This window comes from Pan troglodytes, chromosome 21 (genome assembly GCF_028858775.2).
Source record: "Pan troglodytes isolate AG18354 chromosome 21, NHGRI_mPanTro3-v2.0_pri, whole genome shotgun sequence".
In the NCBI taxonomy this organism is placed as follows: Eukaryota; Metazoa; Chordata; class Mammalia; order Primates; family Hominidae; genus Pan; species Pan troglodytes.
In genome coordinates this window covers 27735191-27756700 of record NC_072419.2, presented here as the reverse complement: position 1 = coordinate 27756700, position 21510 = coordinate 27735191, and the positions used below count along the sequence as shown (strand labels likewise).

Genomic DNA, 21510 nt, shown 5'->3' with positions numbered 1-21510 from the left:
TCTTCTCTTATACTTCTTCTGAAATGGCTGAAAAGCAAATAAAGACACACAGAAGGATCCCACACTGAAGAATAGCACTTCTGGGTGCCTAAAGTTACTATTGTAACCTTCCTGTCAATTCAAGGAACAGCTGTAACAAGCAGCTGTCAGTCATAACATCTGGGTGTAGTTACACTAAGGTAGCCCAAAATCTCATTATAAAGCAATCTCACGCACAAGGGAGCTCCCCACAAAATGAAATCACAGAAAAATGCTGAAGATAATTTTAGCGTATTGAGGAAACTGGTGCCCACATTGGACTCACTGCTTTAAAAGTGTTCCACATACATGTGTGTATGTTTCAGAAAGTATGTTCCACAGAACATTAATTCTGTTGGCTATTAACAGAAAGAATTCCATTTTCAAATAAATGATAAGTTATCTGAAACTCTAGGCTCACACTTTTAAACAATTCCTTTGCTGAAAGTCTTTTCCAAGTCTTCACTATGCTTCTATGCATTATGCATACTGCAGAGAGAGAGAAGGATCACACAGGGCTGGGCAACAAAATATGTATTAATTGATGTATTTTCTGGGTGGAGCATTGCAAATAACACATTTTGGAAAATGCTGCATTAGCTCATCAATACTTGTGGGGCAGCACACACATCAGGGGAGGTCTGCTGCCTGGTGATCAGGTACCCTGCAACATCATCCATTGTGAGCAAGTAAGGGTTACTAAGGGCACATAGGCACCCCGAGACAGAGATGTCTGGGCCTTGACCAATGAGATCTTCAGGAGTACTTCAGCAGCTGTTTCGGAGTTTTCTCTGTGGATGTCCTCATGGGACTAAGTGGAAATTGGAAAAGTATCATCAAACTCTTCTTGAGATTCCTTTTTGATAAGGTAACTATCCTTCTGGATTTGAATCTCAATTGTGTTCTCAAGTGGCAATTTCTTGCAGAAACTAACGTAGCAGTACTATCGGGAAGCACTGTCTTGCAGGTATTGCAGCAGTACTGTGCTTGTGTGGGTCTTGGTCCCAAGTGGCCACCACAACTCAAGGAAGGTATACAGGTCCACAAGAACAGACTGAAAGTGTCCACTCTTCCAGGGGCTCATCTCACAATGGCACTTTCTGTGATGCTGCATCCTCATTCTCTCTACTTATGTTCTTCTTTGAGTTTGCTTTGTGAGGCTCCTCATAGCTGGTTTGGAAATGCTGGGGATTGTGGGGGCCAGCACAGAAGACCAGGAGCACTAATAATGTTCACATGAATATTATTATACATCACAGATAAAATTGAGTGTCGAGTATCTGCTTGGCACTTTCACAAATGATTTCATTTAAACTTTAAGACAATCCTATTGGGCAGTATGTCTGCTTTCCCAATACAGAGGCTCAGAGAGGGTAGAGAAACAGAGCAAGGAGTAAAAGAGCTGACACTGATGGCTGGTTGCAAAGCCCCAGCCCAATTGCTACATTTCCTCAACCTTCAGGGGACAGCCTCTGGAATATTTTCTTTGGAATATTCTAGAAGGAATGCAGCCCACACAAACACAACCAGCATGCACCCACACAAACAGGACACCCCAACAGAACTATTATAAAGAGGCAGGCAGACTCTGTCTTAAATTAAACTACATACTTGCTTTACTCTACCAAAAGTGAAATCTCCAAATAGTTATGCCAAAGTCACAAACATTTAATAAAGGGATGATGGTCAAGAACTTAGAGATCAAAGTAGCTGCAATGATGGACAAAGCAACAGTATTAGTAGTGCCAAGGTGCGTGAGGCCCTCAAACATGAATTTCATGGGAGGTCCCTGGGTGGGGATAGTACACTGGCAAGGACAGAACAGTAACACCTTAACAATGTATATGGCTTTGCTAAGTTTTTAAAAAATTTCCAAAGTACTTTTTTTAATGTCTAATATTTTGGCACAAGGCATTTTTTTTAACTGCCAACTATTGATGGATCAATGGCAGGTTGTTGGAATTACAATTTCTTTTAAAATCTTAATGGCAAATAGCCCAGGTTGCTTCTAGCCATATTGCACTTCTGCATGAGAAGGGATTTGAAACCCTGGTACTTAATTATCCATTTTCTTATAAAGAAAGTATATGAGAAAATACATTTGCATTAACTTTGGGGAGAGTCAACTACTCCCAGCAAGGGATGATTGTAAAGAATACTGAAAAGAGAAGAAAAAATGAACAAGGTCATTTCCTGGTTTCTCCTTAATAATCCTTTATAATTTTAATTGAAATAAATTCAGAGGCCATTAGATACTTCTGCATCCAAAAGTAAATGCAAGAGAAAAGTATCCAAATGACTTCATGGTTATCTGTAGTTTGGGATCATCTACATTTCTATTAATAAAAATAACAGGGAGCCATACCAGAGTTTGCAGAAAATGCAGACTAAAAACACAATAAACATATCATTGGTGAAAATGTTTAAAATGAAAAAACTCTGCATTTTAGAGTGAAATATTATCTGAATGCATAATATATACAATAACTGCTCTACCATAAACTGCTTTTTCAAAACCAGAGTTCATCACAGAAACATGAGTTTAAAAAATTAATCATGCCAGGAACTGCACTGCCATAAAAGCAAGCCATTCTTTTCTGCTTATAAACAACAAAACTACCACATATGCAGATGCATGCCTCAGTACGTTGGTGCAATGGTGTATTTACTTGTGTAAATATTTAAAGTCAGACCTTTGAATTTATAATGAAGTAGTACACCACTTTACAAAATGAGGTACTAGTAAATTCAGATGTATGACAAATAGAACTCTGTACAGAATACTAATTGCTGCTGTTCTTATTCTAAAAAGAAAAAAATAATGATATCGTTCAGATTCCACCTAAACAAGCCTAATACATGTGCAGAAATCTTAAAAGGTCTTGATGAAGCCTGATTGGTACAATTTTTAAATTATCAGACAGGCTTTGTAACTGAGGCAAACGCAAGCTTCCTATCTGACATTTTTTTATTATCTGCTTATTTTAATATACATATGCAATTACTACAGGAAAGAAAACAGTAAAATCAGAAACATCTATAGTTTGCTGTGTAATGACCGGGTGTTCCCCAGGGAGATGGACCTTTTTACAGAGACGCAGGTGCTGAAAGGGTACATGATGGAGGATGTTACAGGTGTAAATATATAACATGGTGATGAAGAATTCAATAGACACGGTGATTTTCCACCTTAGTTTATGTTAACATAAGTATATACGTTCTGCTCTTAGGATTAATCTCCTGCTCCAGCATGCAGTAGCTGAATACATGTGCTCTTAGTGGGGTCCACAAACCACTGACCCAAAATGTTCTGATTATATAATAATGCTAAATCTTGTGTCTGAAACTCTTAGGCAACCATAGCTTTACCTGTGATTGGGATAGCTGCAGCCACGTTTTCTTTCTTGCTCTTGTCTCCACAGCCACTTGAAACTTCTAAAAATTGAATGCATAATAAAAAAAATGTATTTCAAAGTTAAGGAATAGATCCTTTGGGTGTTTGTCATTCCCTTTATGTTCACTTTTTTTTTTTTTTTGGTTAATGTATTTCTTGTCTGAAACAATACTGTTCCTAAAAGGAAACCTATTCTAAAATTAAGGTATCTCATAAATAAAAATTTAAAAATAAAATTGAATTAAGGTACCACTATGCTGCTTTCATGCAAAATAATTGGGCCTGACATCTATCAAATTTGGGTGGGACATAAAATAAGTGAGTCTCACATCCTGCACATGTACATCAACTCGAGCAATTCCTGAGGAATTCATAGCTGTCTTGGAAAACCATTAAAGCAGTTAAATGGCATGTCTTAGCAGTAATGCTTAAATAATCACAGTTTCTGGGTGCTCAAAATTGGTTATTAAATTTGGGGGGCATGAATTCATTGATTATTAATCAACTGTTTAGACACTGATAAGGTTCTATTATAATTAAAAGTAATGTTTACAATTATGAGTAAATTCTATTAGGTGATATCAAACACTTCACAGTACTTTATGGAATCATCTTCATCTTTGTGGGATCAAAATTATCTACTGCCAAGCGATTAGTTTTGTTAAGATTTTGTAACTTCTTCATACTTATTTTATTAGAAATAAATTCACTAGAACTACAGACTTACAGTTAGATTTCCCATTCCTGTTAGACTAAAGGAGAACATATATATTTATTGGAAGGTGGTATAAAACAAATACTATATTATGCATATTAAAATCAGAGGTATTCACTAGTCAGTGATATTCTATAGGTATACCTTGAGAAAGATGATGATGACCCTGAATGCCTTTTTGCTGTGGACACACACTTTAACAATAGTTACCTTGTTCCCTTGTAGGAACACTGTTGAGCCATACAGCAGGTTTGGCTTCCTTTATTCCACTATTGTCATTCAGAATAGATGGCAAGCTGCAAGATGATTCACTACTGTGAATAGCTGACCTATGGCCACACTCTTCTGTAAGGGCTTTTCTCAATAATGCTGTTGCCTACAGTGTTTCAAAACAAAGCACAAAGAAATAAAAACAAACTGTAGCCACATTCCTCTTGGTCTCAAAGATAGCCTTCAAATATAATTTTAAGTTAAGCTTTACTTAGGATTTAATTTGTTTCCCACATTTAAATGAAATTAAAATGTCAAGAAAAAAAAAAAACACCTGGTTATTTTCTACTATAATCTAATTCTTTACAAGTTACCCTCACAATAATACACTTTTTGAGGGCTGAATCTTATGTAATGCAGAAATGTTCTTCTGCTTGTTAAGTATGTATATGAAACGTGACCACCTCTGTTAATCTGGGCAGGTTTATCCTCCCTTCGATATATACAAAAGGTAGAGCCTCAGACCTCCTTTCTGAAGGAAAAATTTATTCTTTGATTACATGAATCCTATTTTCTAGGCATGTCAGACAGAATTACTTTCAACTGAGAAAAAGATCCGGAAAGATGTGATCTTGCCATATCCCTACCCTCCTAAAAATGACGCATGAATTTCCCCTAAACAGGAAGATTGCAGAAAAATTTGTGGCTGAAGAGGATGCACTGAGAAGAAAGATAACTGCCCTTATTCTAAATCCCAATCTTCAATCAAGTACTAAGATGGTCTGCACTTTGCCTATAAATCGTCTGGGGATCTGGGGAAACTCACCCACCACACTGCCTATCTTTTTTTAAAGGCCCTGTCTTACCTAAATGCCTCATGTGTCCTGAACAAGGAGGAGGACACAGGTTTTTATCAGAGCCAACCTTAGAGGTGGAGAAAAAGGGGCAATTCACAGGACCGGGGTTAATAGCCAAGTCTTTTGATTTTCAGGTCAGTACTTTCCCCTAAGAAATATAAATATGCTGGTAATAAGAGTTAAACTTTTAGTAGATAACCACTGGTCACATTATCCCGTTGCCAGAGTGTATGTTTCTCTCATTTCCTATTGACAGGTGGTGATTTCCTTAGGTAGCTGGAGAGGAAACCTCGGTGGTGGTGGTGACCCACAGCTGACAATGACAGTAAATACTGGGTAGTGTTTAACCCAATTGTGGGAAAATGCACATGACAGTTTAAAATTAAAATAAAGAGCAGAAGTGGACAAATGTTCGTAGGTCATCATCAGCCAAGAGTGAAGTGTTAACAATGTAACTATCCAGTGAACAAGGTGGAAAAAACAACCTTCCTTGTGATTAACATGAAACAAGGTGAAGACACTCCGACAGGGAGAGTCAGAGCATGGAAGGTCCGGTCGGAAGGCCCGGTCGGAAGGCCCGGACGGAAGGTCTGGATGGAAGGTCTGGTCTTGCATGTTTGGCATTTCGGACACTTCAAGGCAACTGCCTTTAGTCCTGACTTCCCTGCAGAGTTCTTGCCTTCTTCCCTCCCTAGTACTGGCTGACCTCCTGGACCCATGGCCTACCCGAGGAGCTGGAGTAGCTGATTGGGGGATTTAAGGAGTTCTAGTCCCCTTGGCCAAAGAACTTGGTGTCAAGTTAGCCTTGCAGCCAGGACCTTTCTGTGGTGCAGTTCTAGTGACCAGGGGCTTTTCCTCTATTTCTAGAAACTAGTCCCTAGATTTCACTCCACTGTGATAACTCTGTTGGGATGACTTGCTCAGTATTCCCATTTCTGCAGTCTAGGGGTAGGGTCCTGCCCTTGAAGGCCAGGCCAAGGCTGGTTCCCATCACTGCCCCCATCCCAACTGCCTACACAGACCACTGCACTGCACCTGCTTCTGGAATCTACTACAAACACCTTTCTAATGAGTCCTTGTAGGCTTGACAAGAATACTGCCATTGCCAACAGTTCTGCACTGAGCCCTCTTTTCCACGGTGAGGTAAATAATGTGGTGGGCATACTGCACTGCTAGTTTAATTTACTTTGTACACAGACGCTCCTTGAGTTTATGAAGGGAGTTACATCCAATAAACCCACAAGTTGAAAAAACTGTAAGTCAGAAATGTATTTTAACACACCTAACCTACTGAACATCATAGTTAAGCTTTGCCTACCTTAAACTGCTCAGAACACTTACATTAGCCTACAAATGGGTAAAATCATTTAACACTAAGCCTATTTTATAATAAAATGTTGATTTTCACATGTAATTTATTGGATACTGTACTACTTGTAGTATGGTTTCCACTGAATGCCTAACACTTTCACACCACTGTAAAATCAAAAAATTGTAAGTTGAACCATTGTAAGTTGGAAGTCAGGGACTATCTGTATTTTATCCCATTTATCTTCACTACTCAATACTTATCTCCAGGATTTCTGTTACTTTTTTGATAGAAATGTTTATAAAAGAACATATCTTTTAAGATAATTCCACAGATAATTTCTCAAAGATGATAAGCAGGGACGAAGACAAAAGTTAGTCTCAGACAAGGACAGACAAGAATAGGTCACAGATTTCTAGTCAAAAACAACTTCTTTTTGAGACAGAGTCTCTCTCTCTTGCCCAAGCTGGAGTGCAGTGGCGGGATCTTGGCTCACTGTAACCTCCACCTCCCAGGTTCAAGTGATTCTCATGCCTCAGCCTCCCAAGTAGCTGGGATTACAGACGTGTGTCACCACACCAGGCTAATTTTTGTATTTTTAGTAGAGACGGGGTTTCACCATGTTGGCCAGGCTGGTCTCGAACTCCTGTCCTCACGTGATCTGCGTTCCTTGGCCTCCCAAAGTGTCGGGATTATAGGCGTGAGCCACCGTGCCTTGCAAAAACAACTTCTGCAGTCAGGAAAACGTCTGTAACACGTTCTCAAGATGTACTGTTTGCAGATGTTCCAGAAAAGTGTATTTCTAAGGAAACCTCCAATCTGAAGGAGTTTGCAGTCTGAGACTGATGACACGAACACAGAGAGAAGCTCAGAGAACAGTTAACAGGTTGCTTTATTACATCTCATGCTGGGACTAAATGGGTTCTGCAAATTGGAGCTAATTCTCTGAAAAAAATGCCATTAGACAACAATTTTACCATAGGCTTTCTGATAGTGCTTATGATTGAACTATGCTTGGGTTTCAACGTACCTGTTATTAATAAAGGCTCTCTTTTCGGAGCCCAGAAGAGAAAACTAGAGATTGTTCCATTGGTCTCAGCAGTCTGAAGGCTAAGTCAGTACGAACAAACCACCCCCTCACTTTTCAGCCTTCCCAGGAGCCAGGAGAAAGGACTTGGAAATTAAATGCCAGGGCACAAACTATTTGTGGAATGACTGATGTTGACACCTCCATATTTCAGACATTATGGCAGATAAATCGTTCTATGAGTTACACCTACAGTACTATTCCTTTAATTATTAGCCCAGTTCTACTAGAATTTTCCTCCATGTTCAGTTTAAATATTAATCTTGCTCTATCTAGAACCCCAAGAATCATCTAAGCTGACTCTTAAATTATATCCAAAAACTTACGGTTGTGATATTCAAATGTATAAACAGACAGATGTAAGACATTAATAGAAAAGACATTGTATCCAAAACACCATTAAGAAAATTAAAAGACAAAAATTAAACTGCTAAAAAGATTGCAACAAAATGTCCAAATTTATATTTAAAAAGTTTTTGCAAGTCAATAAGAAATAATATTACTAACCTAATACAAAAATGAGCAAAGAACATGAGCTGGCAAATTATGAAAAAAGAAATACAAATAGCTAATAAATAGGTAGAGAAAAGTTTGACCTCAATTGTAATAGAAAGGTCAAATGAACAAAAAAAATTGGATGTCATTTTCATCTCTCAAATTGCTGCCCCTAAAAAAAAAAGTTGATAGTATCTAGTTTCATAAAGAACTCAGAGAAATGTTATTTTCATCCATTACTGGTAACTCTGATGACCCTTCCAGAGTGAGATCTGGCCATGCATAGCAAAAGCCTGAAAGATATACCCACCTTTTGACCTACTAATTCTACATCTAGGAATTCGTTCTAAGAAAATATTACAGATATTTGTAAAATCTGAATTGCACAGATATTCTTTGAAACTTTTTTACTAGAGGAAAAATTAGAAACAAATGTTGAACAACAGGTAAATGACTGAAGTGACAGTGGACAGGGGACCTCTGTAAAGCCATTTGAAATGATGTAAATAGAACATGTAATGGTATGAAAGAGTTCACTTTGCAGCAAATGGGGGTAAAAAAAAAAAACAAGGTTATGTATTTATGTATACAAATAATGCAACCTATGTTTTTCAATATATTAATCATTATTATTATTATTAAAGACGGAGTCTCGCTCTGTCACCCAGGCTGGAGTGCAGTGGCGCGATCGAAGCTCACTGCAACCTCTGCCTCCCAGGTTCAAGCAATTCTTGTGCCTCAGCCTCCCAAGTAGCTGGGATTACAGGTGCGTGCCATTACACCTGGCTAATTTTTCTATTTTTAGTAAAGACAGGGTTTTACCACATTGGCCAGACTGGTCTTGAACTACTGACCTCAGGTGATCCACCAACCTCGGCCTCTCATATCAATATATTAAATATTTAAAAAACATACACCATAATGTTAACAGGGTTATATATAAATAGTAGAATAGTAGGAAAATGGCCAGTTTTCTTTTTATCTTACTATTTCAAGATTTTTAATGCTTGTTTTTAAAAGAAAATATATGCTCGCTCTAAAGAAATCCAATTTCTGCTATCAGTGGTACCAATACAAAGAGAAAATGAATGTAAATGCATCTGATAAAATTAAATTCCCTTCTATATGCAAACCAGTGCTACTAACACAGACACAGAAAAGCAAGAGAATTAAAAATAATGGATGTGGACAGCAGATGATATTTTCCCCTAATATGCAGATTTAACTGACTCTTCCTCAAGGTTCAAGAATATTCCTCTTGGACACTGGAAGTAATTTCTTGGTGTTTAAAGAGAAATGCAAGCATCAACACTTAAGTTCTACGTTAAAGGGAACGAAGGGATTTTACCTGTGTAGCAATTTTTTTTTAAATGAGAAGATATTCATATGACCCAGCAAATGAGTATTCAGGAGATAAGAACAAGAAAACAGTCCAGCATTTGGGGAAAGCATCTTCCTGGTGAATAAAACTGGTCTGTGTGTATGGTGGGGGCAGGACCCCGATCTACTCTATGAGTGTCACCAGCATATTGCTCTGCTGTGATAAAGTTCTCCAGGGCAGAAACAGATATCACTTGGGAGAAAAGTAATATTAAGGCATCTTGTATTTTAATGAAGCACCCAACTCATTTTTTTTCCACAAAAAGTAATTACAAATTTTTCCAGTTTAAAAGCAGGCAGCTCAATTATGTAATTGCCTAATAGGTTATGTGGGCACTGCAGACCTTATCTGGTCTCCAGGGAACATAATCTGAGTTTCTGCGGCTTTGAAGATGTATTTACTCAAGAGAAGGGATTGACTTGGGCTGACAGCACAGGGACCCACAGGTAAACATCATTTACATGCGGCTTTTTAATTAGCCATTTACCCAAGAGATCAAAGTAAATATTTCTGAGCTTCATTAGACTCTTAACCAAGTAGTTTCTAGTAGAGCTTTTTTAAATTTTGAAAATCACTTACTTTGAAGATTTTATCTAAAGAGAAAGATTTAACCCGTAGTATTTACTAAATGTGTAGATGGTTTCAATACACAGAAACAACTCAAAGACACTTGATTTCACTAATCGGAAAAGGATGACATGCAAACCAAAACAGTTCTAGGACTCACAAAAGCATTTTGTCCTTCAGTTCACAAGGCTTGCCCCGCCTGCATCATTTTGGTAATATTCTTTGGGGCTGTGCATTTCTTCAGTCACAACTTAACTGGATGAGAAATTACCTGTTTACCTCCATTTTTTTTTTTTTTTTTTTTTTTTTTTTTGAGATGGAGTCTCACTCTGTCCCCCAGGCTGGAGTGCAGTGGCGCAATCTCGGTCACTGCAAGCTCTGCCTCCTGGGTTCAGGTCATTCTCCTGCCTCAGCCTCCTGAGTAGCTGGGACTACAGGCGCCCGCCACCACACCTGGCTAATTTTTTCTATTTTTAGTAGAGACGGGGTTTCACCGTGTTAGCCAAGATGGTCTCGATCTCCTGACCTTGTGATCTTCCCGCCTTGGCCTCCCAAAGTGCTGGGATTACAGGCGTAAGCCACCGCGTCCAGCCTACTTCCATTTTTAAGGATAGATTTTGTCATTAATCTATTGGTAATTTTTATGATTGTCACTAAAATGAGATCAGAATGATTTAAAAAGGAACAAAGATCTATTAGGGGAAGCAGAATATAATTTGATTCATTAGATATTAGCTGGACAGCACCCCCTCCCATTATTGGAAAAATTGAGTAGATTGGTTGTTTGGGACTTGGACCATGTTTTCTAATATAAACAATATCATTTAAAAAAAATTAGATAGCAAAGGACAGTTGATCAACACTTATTTCACCCTTAAAATGCCTGAATGTGATGTACTTGCAGTGAACAAGCATGGGAAATAATGTTGTTACAAGACAGTGCTAACTCAAAGGGATAATAAAACCCAAACAGTATCTTTCTTAAGATCTACACGTTCATCGGCTGGGCGTGGTGGCTCATATCTGCAATCCCAGCACTTTGGGAGGCTGATGGGGGTGCGGATCACCCGAGGTCAGGAGTTTGAGACCAGCCTGGCCAACACGGTGAAACCCTGTCTCTACTAAAAATACAAAAAAATCAGCCGGGCATGGTGGCACATGCCTGTAGTCCCAGCTACTTGGGAGGTTGAGGCAGGAGAATCGCTTGAACCCAGGAGGCAGTGAGCCTTGGTGGCAGCGAGCCGAGATTGCACTACTGCACTCCAGCCTGAGCAACAGAACGAGACTCCGTCTCGAAAAAACAAACAAAAAAGATCTACGTTCATCAGCAAAGAAGGAATAGATCTAGGTTATCCTTGAAAAAGGGCATGAAATCTGTGAAAGGCATACAGGGGGCCGTATCTATGTTTGTAATAATTTATTTCTTCCCTCTAAGGGAAAGGGGGGAGGGAAGGAAGTTTGAGGAGAAGAGGGAGAAGAGAGAAAGAGCAGAAGAGAGAGAAGGTGGGTGAAGTCGGGGGAGGAAAGAAGGAGAGGGAAGGGAGGGGGGTACGAAGATGGGAGAAAGGAGGAAGATGAGGAGGAGGGGGTCTGAAACAAATATGGTGCAATGGTAACAACATATGTGAATTTGGGTTGTGGGCATGGGATTAGTGGGTCCGTCCTATTACTGAATATATGTATGTTTGAAATGCTATAAAAAAAAAAGTCCTGCTGCTCTCTTAATTAGAGCAGCAAGGAAAGAGGGGTCTGAGGAGGACTAAAGGTGCTCTGGAAGGCTGGAGGGGCAAAGCCAGAGGCTCTAGATGGCACAGCCACTTGGGCATGTGACTTCAAGACACAGGCAAGGCTTGATTCCAGAAGGTGCAGATATACAATCCTTGAACTATGAGCATGATAACAATAATTTTAGAAACACCTTAAAAAGAATCAAAGCCAGAAAATCCTATATTATATATAAAGATGAAAAAACATGCTTTGAAACAAGACACATTCCCAAGATGTTCAACCTAGGAGAAGAAAGGCTGTTTCCCTGAATGTGGCTTTTCTAGGGAATGAGGAAGGAATATGCCAATGGACATGCTCTAAAGTTGGGCTTCCGGTTCCTCCCCTCATGATTTCCTTGGGAACTTGCTCCATCCATTTCCATTTTCTGTTTAGCATCTTTGAATTCTCTCTTGGCACCAGCTCCCAAATCAGGCCCCTCCTTCCTCTTGCCTGAACCAGGGCAGGGCTCCCTCCTTCAATGTCTCAGTCCCAAACCAAACATGAAATTCCCTAAGGCACTGCAGAAATCTATCACAGCTCTGTTCAAAAAGCTCCAGTGGCTTTTCAAAAGCTACAAAACTAAACACATTCTCCCTGGCCTGGCATCGGATGCTGCACACTATGGCCAGCAACTACTTCTTGTGCTCCTTCTCACCATCCCCAGACTTGAGCCCATGCTTCAGCCTCAGGATGGCTCTGTTGCCTGAATATGTGTTGGGTTTCCCAGTGTGCTCTTTGGCTCATAGCAGCCATTTCTTGTCACCTCTGCCCCCACCCCCAACTCGTACCATCAAAAGCCTATCTTTTAAAGATCACCTCTCATGCCACTGTACTCCCTCCATCATGACCTCCGCCTTCCTTGCTTCTCCAGGAGTCTTGGCTTGGCTCTCTTTCCTGAAAGCCCACATTTTTAACATTTTCTTATTACATGCATCCCATGATGTCACACCCCAGAAGGAGGGGGTCACATTTTATTTGTCTCTTTCCCTCCAACGGATCTGGGCTGATATCTGTGTACAGTAATGGACCGATAGGCATTTGCTGAATTGACATGAATGACTATAAAGTATTTCTAAAGTACGGAGTGGAGACGGAAAACCAGAGTGTTCTAAGATGCTTTGAAATTTCTTGGAAAACGAATTCCTACATAAAACATTATGCAAAAGGCCCGAGGTCAGAAAGTTAAAAACCAACCAACCACAAAACCTCACTTACTACTTTTCTTATCGTTATTTTTTTCAAATACATAACATTGCCTCAAATGAATAATTTGCACATCTTGAGACTTTTTTTTTTTTGAGATGGTGTCGCCAGGCTGGAGTGCAGTGGAGTGATCTTGGCTCACTGCAACCTCTGCATCCTGGGTTCAAGCAATTCTCCTGCCTCGGCCTCCCAAGTAGCTGGGACTACAGGTGCGCACCACCACATCCAGCTAATTTTTGTACTTTTAATAGAGATGGGGTTTCATCATGTTGGCCAGAATGGTCTCGATCTCTTGACCGCGTGATCCACCCACCTAAGCATCCCAAAGTGCTGGGATTACAGGCGTGAGTCACGGCGCCTGGCCAAAACTTTTTTTTTTTTTTTTTAAATAAAAATTACTAACCTTACCCTGTGGTCCACATTTGTGATTGGGAAAACTTCAGACAGTTTAGCTACCTACCTCTTCTTTGACAGAATTATCATGTTCTTTCAAGGTGGCAACATGCTGACCCACCTGTGCCCTCGGTACGTCTGAGTCTGGTGCTTGTCCAGGTCTATAAAACAGAAACAGGACACTCACTATAGATTTGTAATATTATAAGATTCTCACATTTTTAAAGGCCTCAATTACGTTAGTAGAAGATGGTTTATCCAAAAGTCTGGAACTCAACATATTCTGGTCTAAGGGAGTTTTGAGTCCAAGTATCCTTTTTTTTAAACTTTTAAAAACTTTGGTTATTTCATTGCTAAATGAGTATTCTCAACTTTTGCTGCACACAGAACAACCTGGGGAGCTCTGCACAATCTGGGTGCCTGGGGCCACCTCTACAGAGTCCAGGAAAAATGGTCTGGGGTGTGGCTTGGCCAGTGGGCTTTTTTAAAATTTTACTTTAAAATTTTAATCTATTTATTTATTTAGAGACTGGGTCATGAGACTGGCTTTCATCATGTTGCCCAGGCTGGTCGTAAACTCTGGGGCTCAGATAATCCACCTGCCTCGGCCTCCTGAAGTGCTGAGATTACAGGGGTGAGCCACCACGCCTGGTCTGGTCAGTGGGATTTTTAAGGCTCACAGAGTGATTCTAAAGCACAACAATGGTTTTGAACCACTGCATAGATGGTCAGTCTCCCACATGTAGTGAAGAGAAAAAGATCACATTTTCATCTCAACAGCAGATGTTTTGTTATTGTTTTGTTACACTCTTACCATGGTCTACTTACAGTTTTTTAAAAATTAAGATATTAGGAAAGAGTTAAAAAATAAGCCTATATTGCTGCTCAGGCTGTGGTATTTATGTATTAAAAGGAACCAAAGTTCATTAAAGAAATGCCCTATTCAGGTCTGGGGCAGGAAACGCACAAGATGAACCTGAAACATCTTGTTGTACCAGAAAGTAAGGAAGCTCTCAAAGTTGTATCAAAAGAACTGAAGGTGGGGAGGCGATATCTTAGGAAGCTCCCACTGTCAAAGATGGGACAATTTAAGCACCTAAAGGATACTGACTGCAATGGACTGAAACACAGGGAATACATGAAAATCCTTGAGTTCATCTAAAAATAAATAAATAAATAAAATTTAAAAAATAAAAATAAAAACCTTTGGATTCAGCCTTAAAAGGAAGGAAATCCTGTCACATACTACAACATAGATGAATCTTAAGGGGATTGTGCTAAGTGAAATAAGCCAGTCAGAAAAGGACAAATACTGTATGATCCCACTTAAATGAGGTACCTAGAACAGTCAAATTCATAACGACAGAAGTTGAATGGTGGGTGCTGGGGCCTGGGGGGAAGGGAAAATGGGGAGTTGTTTAATGGGTATAGATTTTCCATTTTGTAAGATGAAAATGTTCCAGAGATCCGTTGTACAACAAAGTAAAGATATTTAACACTACTGAACTGCGCAGTTCAAAATGGTTAAGATGGCTAATTTTATGTTTTTTTTTAAACCATAGTAAAGACAAAATAAAAATAAATTTTAAAACCTTTGGAGGCTGGTAGGGCAACAATTCATTATTCTGCAAATTGGTAAATAAAGAAATAGAATAAAGCATTTATCCTGCTTTTGTGGTCAAAAAATACATTTCAGAGTCACCAAGTAGCTGACAAGGAAAAGTTCTTCCAATAAATGCAGAAGAAATGATCAAATTAGAAAAGTCACCATTTTGTAAGTCCAAATTAATGATGTATCTAGGAAATGGTCATAATTTTGTGAAAATTACATAATAGTAAACTTCTGTCCTGAAGTCATCAACCTTTCGACATCTGAACCCACAGATCGGTCTTAGTATCACTAACCATGGGGTAACAAAACATTATGTGCTGCCCGGTTTTAAATATCAGCACCACCCATGACATTTTCTTGCTAAAATAACTGGCCTGGAACTTAATCACATATTTGGATCTAACCACCAGTTTACAGGTAATAAAGAGTAAAGAGGAACTGGTTAAACATACCAACCAAATAGAGCATGTAAATTCTCCAGGGTAAGTGACCCAATTCCTCCAGCAAATCAATAGCATAAAAAAAGGAGGGAGGGAATGTCACAAAATTAAAAGAGGTTTCAGAGACATAGCCAATTGTAATATGTGGACCTTATTTGAACGCTGATTCAAACAAAACAAATGTAGAAAAACAATTTTTCAGATAAGCAAGGCAAACTGACAACGACTAGGTATTAGATAAACTGAAGAATTTTGTGGATTATGTTAAATGATAGTATTTTCAATCCTTATATGTTAGAGGTATAAGTACTTGTGAGTGAAATGATATGTTGTCTGTTTTAAACTACTCAAGAAAAAAAGCGTTAGGGAGAGAGATAAAACAAGACTGATGAAATGTGAGCAGTTGGTGGATCTGAGTAGTGGGTATATGAGACTTCGAATGTTTAAAAATGTCAAGGTAAAAAGTTAAATGTATATTAGTGTCTGCAACTTACTTAGGAACGTATAAAAATAAAGGATTGATGGAAGGATGGATAAACAAATATGAGAGGGCAAAAAAATGTCAGGAGTACAATCTGGGTGGTGTGTATATGGACGTCCACCCTATGATTCCTTTTACTTTTCTGTATGTTTGAAAAATTTCATAATAAAATCTCTGGAAAAGAAAGTAAGTCTAGGTACAGTTCAGAACCTTCCTCAATAAATCTTAATTGTTATTACTTGTGCCTGACCTAACCCTATTTTTTTCCAGGACTTGAATAAAGTGAGATGAGTCATTGGAATCCTTTGATTCTAAGGCTTCTGACTAGTTTGATAGAAAGACCTTTCAGCAACTTGCCTTTCTTGGTTACCACCGTACCGCAATGATGTCATTAAACTACCCAATTCCTTTGTTTTGACCTTTGCATCTGTATTTGGTTTCTTAACAGACTGCCCTGCTGGGAAAATGCACTGACCAGTCATCAGCAAATTCTAGCCCATTCAGCAGGTACATTTCTTATAATAAGTAAGTCAACTATGCTTTTGGCTTGAAAGCAAGTTTAATTTGGATGAATTAAATTAGTTAAATAGCTAAGTGAGTCAAATTATCAAAGAACAGTCCCTCTGGTGGCTAATACACATGATTTTCTGCAGAAGCAAAATGAAGGCAAGACTCTTGTTACTAATACACCACCCAATTGCATCTATCCTTTGGGTCCTAGCATGAAAAACTAGCTAAGGTTTCCTATAATTATTATATTTATTTCCCACAAAAGGATAAAATTGATTAATTGACTTGCACAAGTCAAATGGAAAATGAGCTGTTGAAGGAGGTACAGCACCTAGGGTTTGTGACTTCTGAACAACTAAGGCAACCCTTAAAGCACAAAAGGAAGCTGACTGGCAGATTTCTTTTGGGATAGATCAGGCAAGAAGTGCAAGAGCCATGGCTTCCCTAAATGGAGCTTCGCCCATGGCTCTACAAAAACATACCACATCAGAAAATGTGCAAAGTGGTACAAAGGATTTAAAGGAGATTTTTCTATTTTGTCTACTTTACGTTGGAAAATTTATAACATTGATGACACATAAAAAAACAAAGTTTAATGTCAGGTAATTCTTTAATTAAAAATGTAATAAAGGAATATAGTTTAAATTGTCTATAATTAATTTCATGTACTTGAAAGGGCTTTCAATCAGAAAGGTGAAATTTAAACAAATGTATCCGTATTTCCTAACTTTAAATGCAGAGTAATAAATACCCTGAATTTAATTCTGAACACAGGCAGACTAAAATAGAGATTTTCATATACTATAATCCAAACAATACAAAGCTGACTCAATTTTTCAGTATGAGCATAAGAACACAATTGGGAAACATATCTGAAAGTAGCCACTAATATAGAGAATTAGTTGCACCTGGAAAAAAATAAATGAATAGTCTCATTATGTTTCTCATAAAATACTTATTAATCATTTTTATATTAAAATGTTTTCCAGAAGACAATAATGAGCAATTTTTAAATCAATTTCTCTAAATCACATGAATCATATTTTTATAATTCATAATTGTCAAAAACAATAGCTTGGTCTTCCACATGATAATAGTAAACTTTGCATATGACTTTTTGTTATTTTTTTTTTGAGACAACATCTTGCTGTGTCACCCAGGCTGGAGTGCAGTGGCACAATCACAGCTCACTGCAGCCTTGACATCCTGAACTCAAGCAGTCCTCCTGCCTCAGCCTCCTGAGTAACTGAGACTATAGGTGTGCACCACCACACTTTGCTAATTTTTTTGTATTTTTTTTGTAGAGATGGGGTTTCGCCATGTTGCCCAGGCTGGTCTCGAACTCCTGAGCTCAAGCAATCCACCTGCCTCAGCCTCCCAAAGTGCTGGTATTACAGGCGTTAGCCACCTGGCCCATATGAAGGTCTTAATCCTGGATATAACATAAATCAATAATGATGACAAGCGTGGTTTGTTCTTTTTTTCTCTTAAGATGCTTCATCTTGTGAGCAGGAATTCAGAAATCTTCACATTATCTTCTAGAGCAGGGGTCCCAATGCCTGGGCCACGGACTGGTACTGATACGTGGTCTGCTAGGAACTGGGCCACAAAGCAGGAGGTGAGTGGCAGGAGGGCGGAGCATTAGCTCCACCTGAGCTCCGCCTCCTGTCAGATCAGGGGGAGCATTAGATTCTTATAGGAGCATGAACCCTATTGTGAACTGTGCATGCAAGGGAGCTAGGTTGCATGTTCCTTATGAGAATCTAACGCCTGATGATCTGTCACTGTCTCCCATCACTCCCAAACGGGACCATCTAGTTGCAGGAAAACAAGCTCAAGGCTCCCACTAATTTTCCATTATGGTGAATTGTATAATTATTTTATTATACATTAAAATGTAATAATAATAGAAATAAAGTGCACAATAAATGTAATGTACTTGAATCATCCTGAAACCATGCCTCTGCCCACACCTCCCTAACCCCGCTCCGTGGAAAAACTGTCTTAAACGAAACTGGTCCCTGGTGCCAAAAAGGTTGGGGACTGCTGCTCTAGAGTATACTATGGGGGCAGGTGTCTCATTTTACAGATCAAGATTAAAGAGACAGATGTGAGCTGCTGCTACACCAAACACTCCTTTAAGGATTTTGTAACCAGTCAAAGCCTTTCCTGCCTGGATTAGAATTCTATGACACTAGGCCGGTGTGATGGCTCATGCCTGTAATCCCAGCACTTTGGGAGGCAGAGGTGGGCGGATCACTTGAGGCCAGGAGTTCAAGACTAGCCTGGCCAACATGGTAAAACCCCATCTTCTGCCAAAAATACAAAAAATTAGCAGGGTGTGGCAGTGCACACCTGTAGTCCCAGCTACTCAGGAGGCTGAAGCACAAGAATCTCTGGAGCTCAGGAGGCAGAGGTTGCAGTGAGCCAAGATCACTCCACAGCACTCCAGCCTGGGCGACAGAGCAAGATTCTGTCTTAAAAAAAGAAAAAAGAATTCTATGACACCAGAGTTATTAACCATTAAAGAACAAGAATAAATCATTCTCTCCAAACCAGTGTTTCTGCAATGGTTGATCAAACTGGCCAGGTGATGATCACAAAGCAGATAGGTCTATTTCACTTAGACTTGGAGTTCCCAGCAGGGACTTCTGGGTGCTAAGGGGCACAAGAGGAAGCTAGAGCAAGGAGGGCAGCGGGGCAGCCTGGTGACTAAAATCCATTAGGAAGAATCTGTGTTTAAAGACCTGACTGCTGTCTCTCAAAGGTCACAAACACTTGGCACTTTTTTCAAGGCTAGAGAGTGAACCAGTGATAATCAGTGTGTGTTAAACAGCATCCCCAGTCACAATGTATACAGCAATTCTAGCTGTAGCAGAACATAATGCTGACAGCAGAGAACATTCTTGACTTCTTTATCTGGCTCTAAAAAATGACTGTGGTAAAGAAACAGTTTTGAAGACTCCAGATATTAATTTTAAAATTTGTGGTGGTCATAAAGAAGGATCATTTCTTATGGAAGACTGATTTACACATAACTGTAGATCAATAGTCATGTAAAACACAACCTTTCATAATGGAAATCAATGCTCTATTATGAATGCTGAGAAACTCTAACAATCGTTAGTCTAGTAGGTGCAGACATCATGGCTTATCACCCATAATCACAGTTTGGCAGCCTAGGTTAAGAGAGTCATGAATCATTTAGTTTAACAACTCAGTTTGCGCAGAGAATTATAAATGCATATATCCTTCCCATGCTATACACCACAACTGTGGTTTATGCCAAATAGTATACAAACAGATATAAAAGGCAGTGAGAAAGAAACGGGAGATTAAAGAGCCTTCTAACACGCAATCACCAAATGACCTAGAGAGCGCAGAAGGACTCCTCCCAAACCAGCTTCTTCCACTACGCTGTAAAGGATTATTTTAAGACCGTGGTTTTTATTCTGCAGGATAAAAACTGAAAGAGGGTTTTCTGGCATTGCCCTTTACTGCCTTAGGTTGAAAAGCTACTGACCAGGAAGGTCATTTCCAGCATTTCCCATAGCTTCAAGATTACTAGTACAGACGCAGAAGGTAATGTAAAACAAAGCCACTTAATCCGGTGAAGTTTTCTTGTGACAAGGTCCCTTTAAAGACTATTATCCTGATTTCCATCCACCCTTTGATAGAATCAATGTGTACTAGATTTAAGCTGAATCCTCTAAATATCCTCCCTATTTATATCTTTAACATAAAACAGCCTAAGTGGCACATGACAGGTGAGGAGGACGGCACTATGTTGTAGGCTAAGCAGACCCAAAGCCACTCACTCACTCACTCAGCCAGCCAAACAAGGTCCCTTCAGAGGGGCTTTCACAGACATGCATCTACTGACCACTCCTGAGTAATAATCTATTCTCTGCTAGTAAACAGTGCAGATGTATTTTAATAAGAGGATTGCGGCCAGGCGCGGTGGCTCACGCCTGTAATTCCAGCACTTTGGGAGGCCGAGGCAGGCGGATCACGAGGTCAGGAGATCGAGACCATCCTGGCTAACACAGTGAAACCCCGTCTCTACTAAAAATACAAAAAATTAGCTGGGCGTGGTGGCGGGCGCCTGTAGCCCCAGCTACTCGAGAGGCTGAGGCAGAAGAATGGCCTGAACCCAGGAGGCGGAGCTTGCAGTGAGCTGAGATCACGCCACTGCACTCCAGCCTGGGCAATAGAGCAAGACTCTGTCTCAAAAAAAAAAATAAAAAAAATAAAAAATAAATAAGAGGATTGCAACTTTGTGATCTTTTTGATTTTGGAGCATTCGGAAACAAGAATGGCCATCCCACCATGACAGCAATGTCAAGCCAGTAAGCCCTGACTTGCTTTTCATAGCTGCCACCCCCAGGTAGGAGTCCTGGGAGCTGGTGAAGGACAGCTGCTCTGTGAGCTTCAAGGTCTTCTTTCAGAATGCCATTGTGATTACAGAGTCTATAAAATAAAAAAGATGCTGCAGGAGATGCTTATTTAAGCACAGATCACCAGCTTCTAGAATCTATGATGGTTCTTCATGGTTTACTGAAATATATCTGTAATATAATCTGGACATTAAAATGCAGCAACTATACTGTCTCTCAACAAAGACATAAAATGGGGCAGTTTGAAAAACTTGTTTGCGTGTATGCGGCAATTTTAAATCCATCAGAGGAAGTAACTTTTAACCCTTTGTTGACTTTAATGATGTTCAAATCCATAGCTGGGCAATCTCGTTCCACATTCCACCTGAATGATAGGTATGCTAGATAATCTTAACAGCAGAAAAGGCTAATTTTATATTGTCAATCATAACAAAGTTAGATCCCCACAACTCGTATGAAATTTACTTAAATTGTCACTGCTAAGAAATTGAAAACTTCTGGCTGAAGTATAGGTTACATCCTCTATTTCTGAATGTAGAAAAATGACTATTAGTTTTCCATTCAGATCCTATTGCAGTCAAATTTTCTTTATTCTTAATCAGAATAGGAAGGCATGGAAAGAGGGATTTATCTTTTATTATCTATATCCAGTCTATTGAGTAAGTGATAAGAGT

The 21510-nt window shown here is 39.3% G+C and overlaps 1 protein-coding gene across 10 annotated transcripts in view; it reads right to left on the bottom strand.

The window, feature by feature from the left end:
- The window catches only part of KIZ (kizuna centrosomal protein), a 120656-nt gene that overhangs the window by 27572 nt on the left and 71574 nt on the right, over positions 1-21510 (bottom strand). For 5 of the 10 annotated variants that reach the window (XM_009436807.5, XM_016937122.3, XM_063802410.1 and 2 more), the window contains 3 exon segments: positions 13464-13557; positions 4338-4503; positions 3388-3453 (listed from right to left, as the gene is read on the bottom strand). In XM_009436807.5, coding sequence (XP_009435082.3) covers positions 3388-3453; positions 4338-4503; positions 13464-13557 — 326 coding nt within the window. 10 annotated transcript variants of the gene reach the window in all.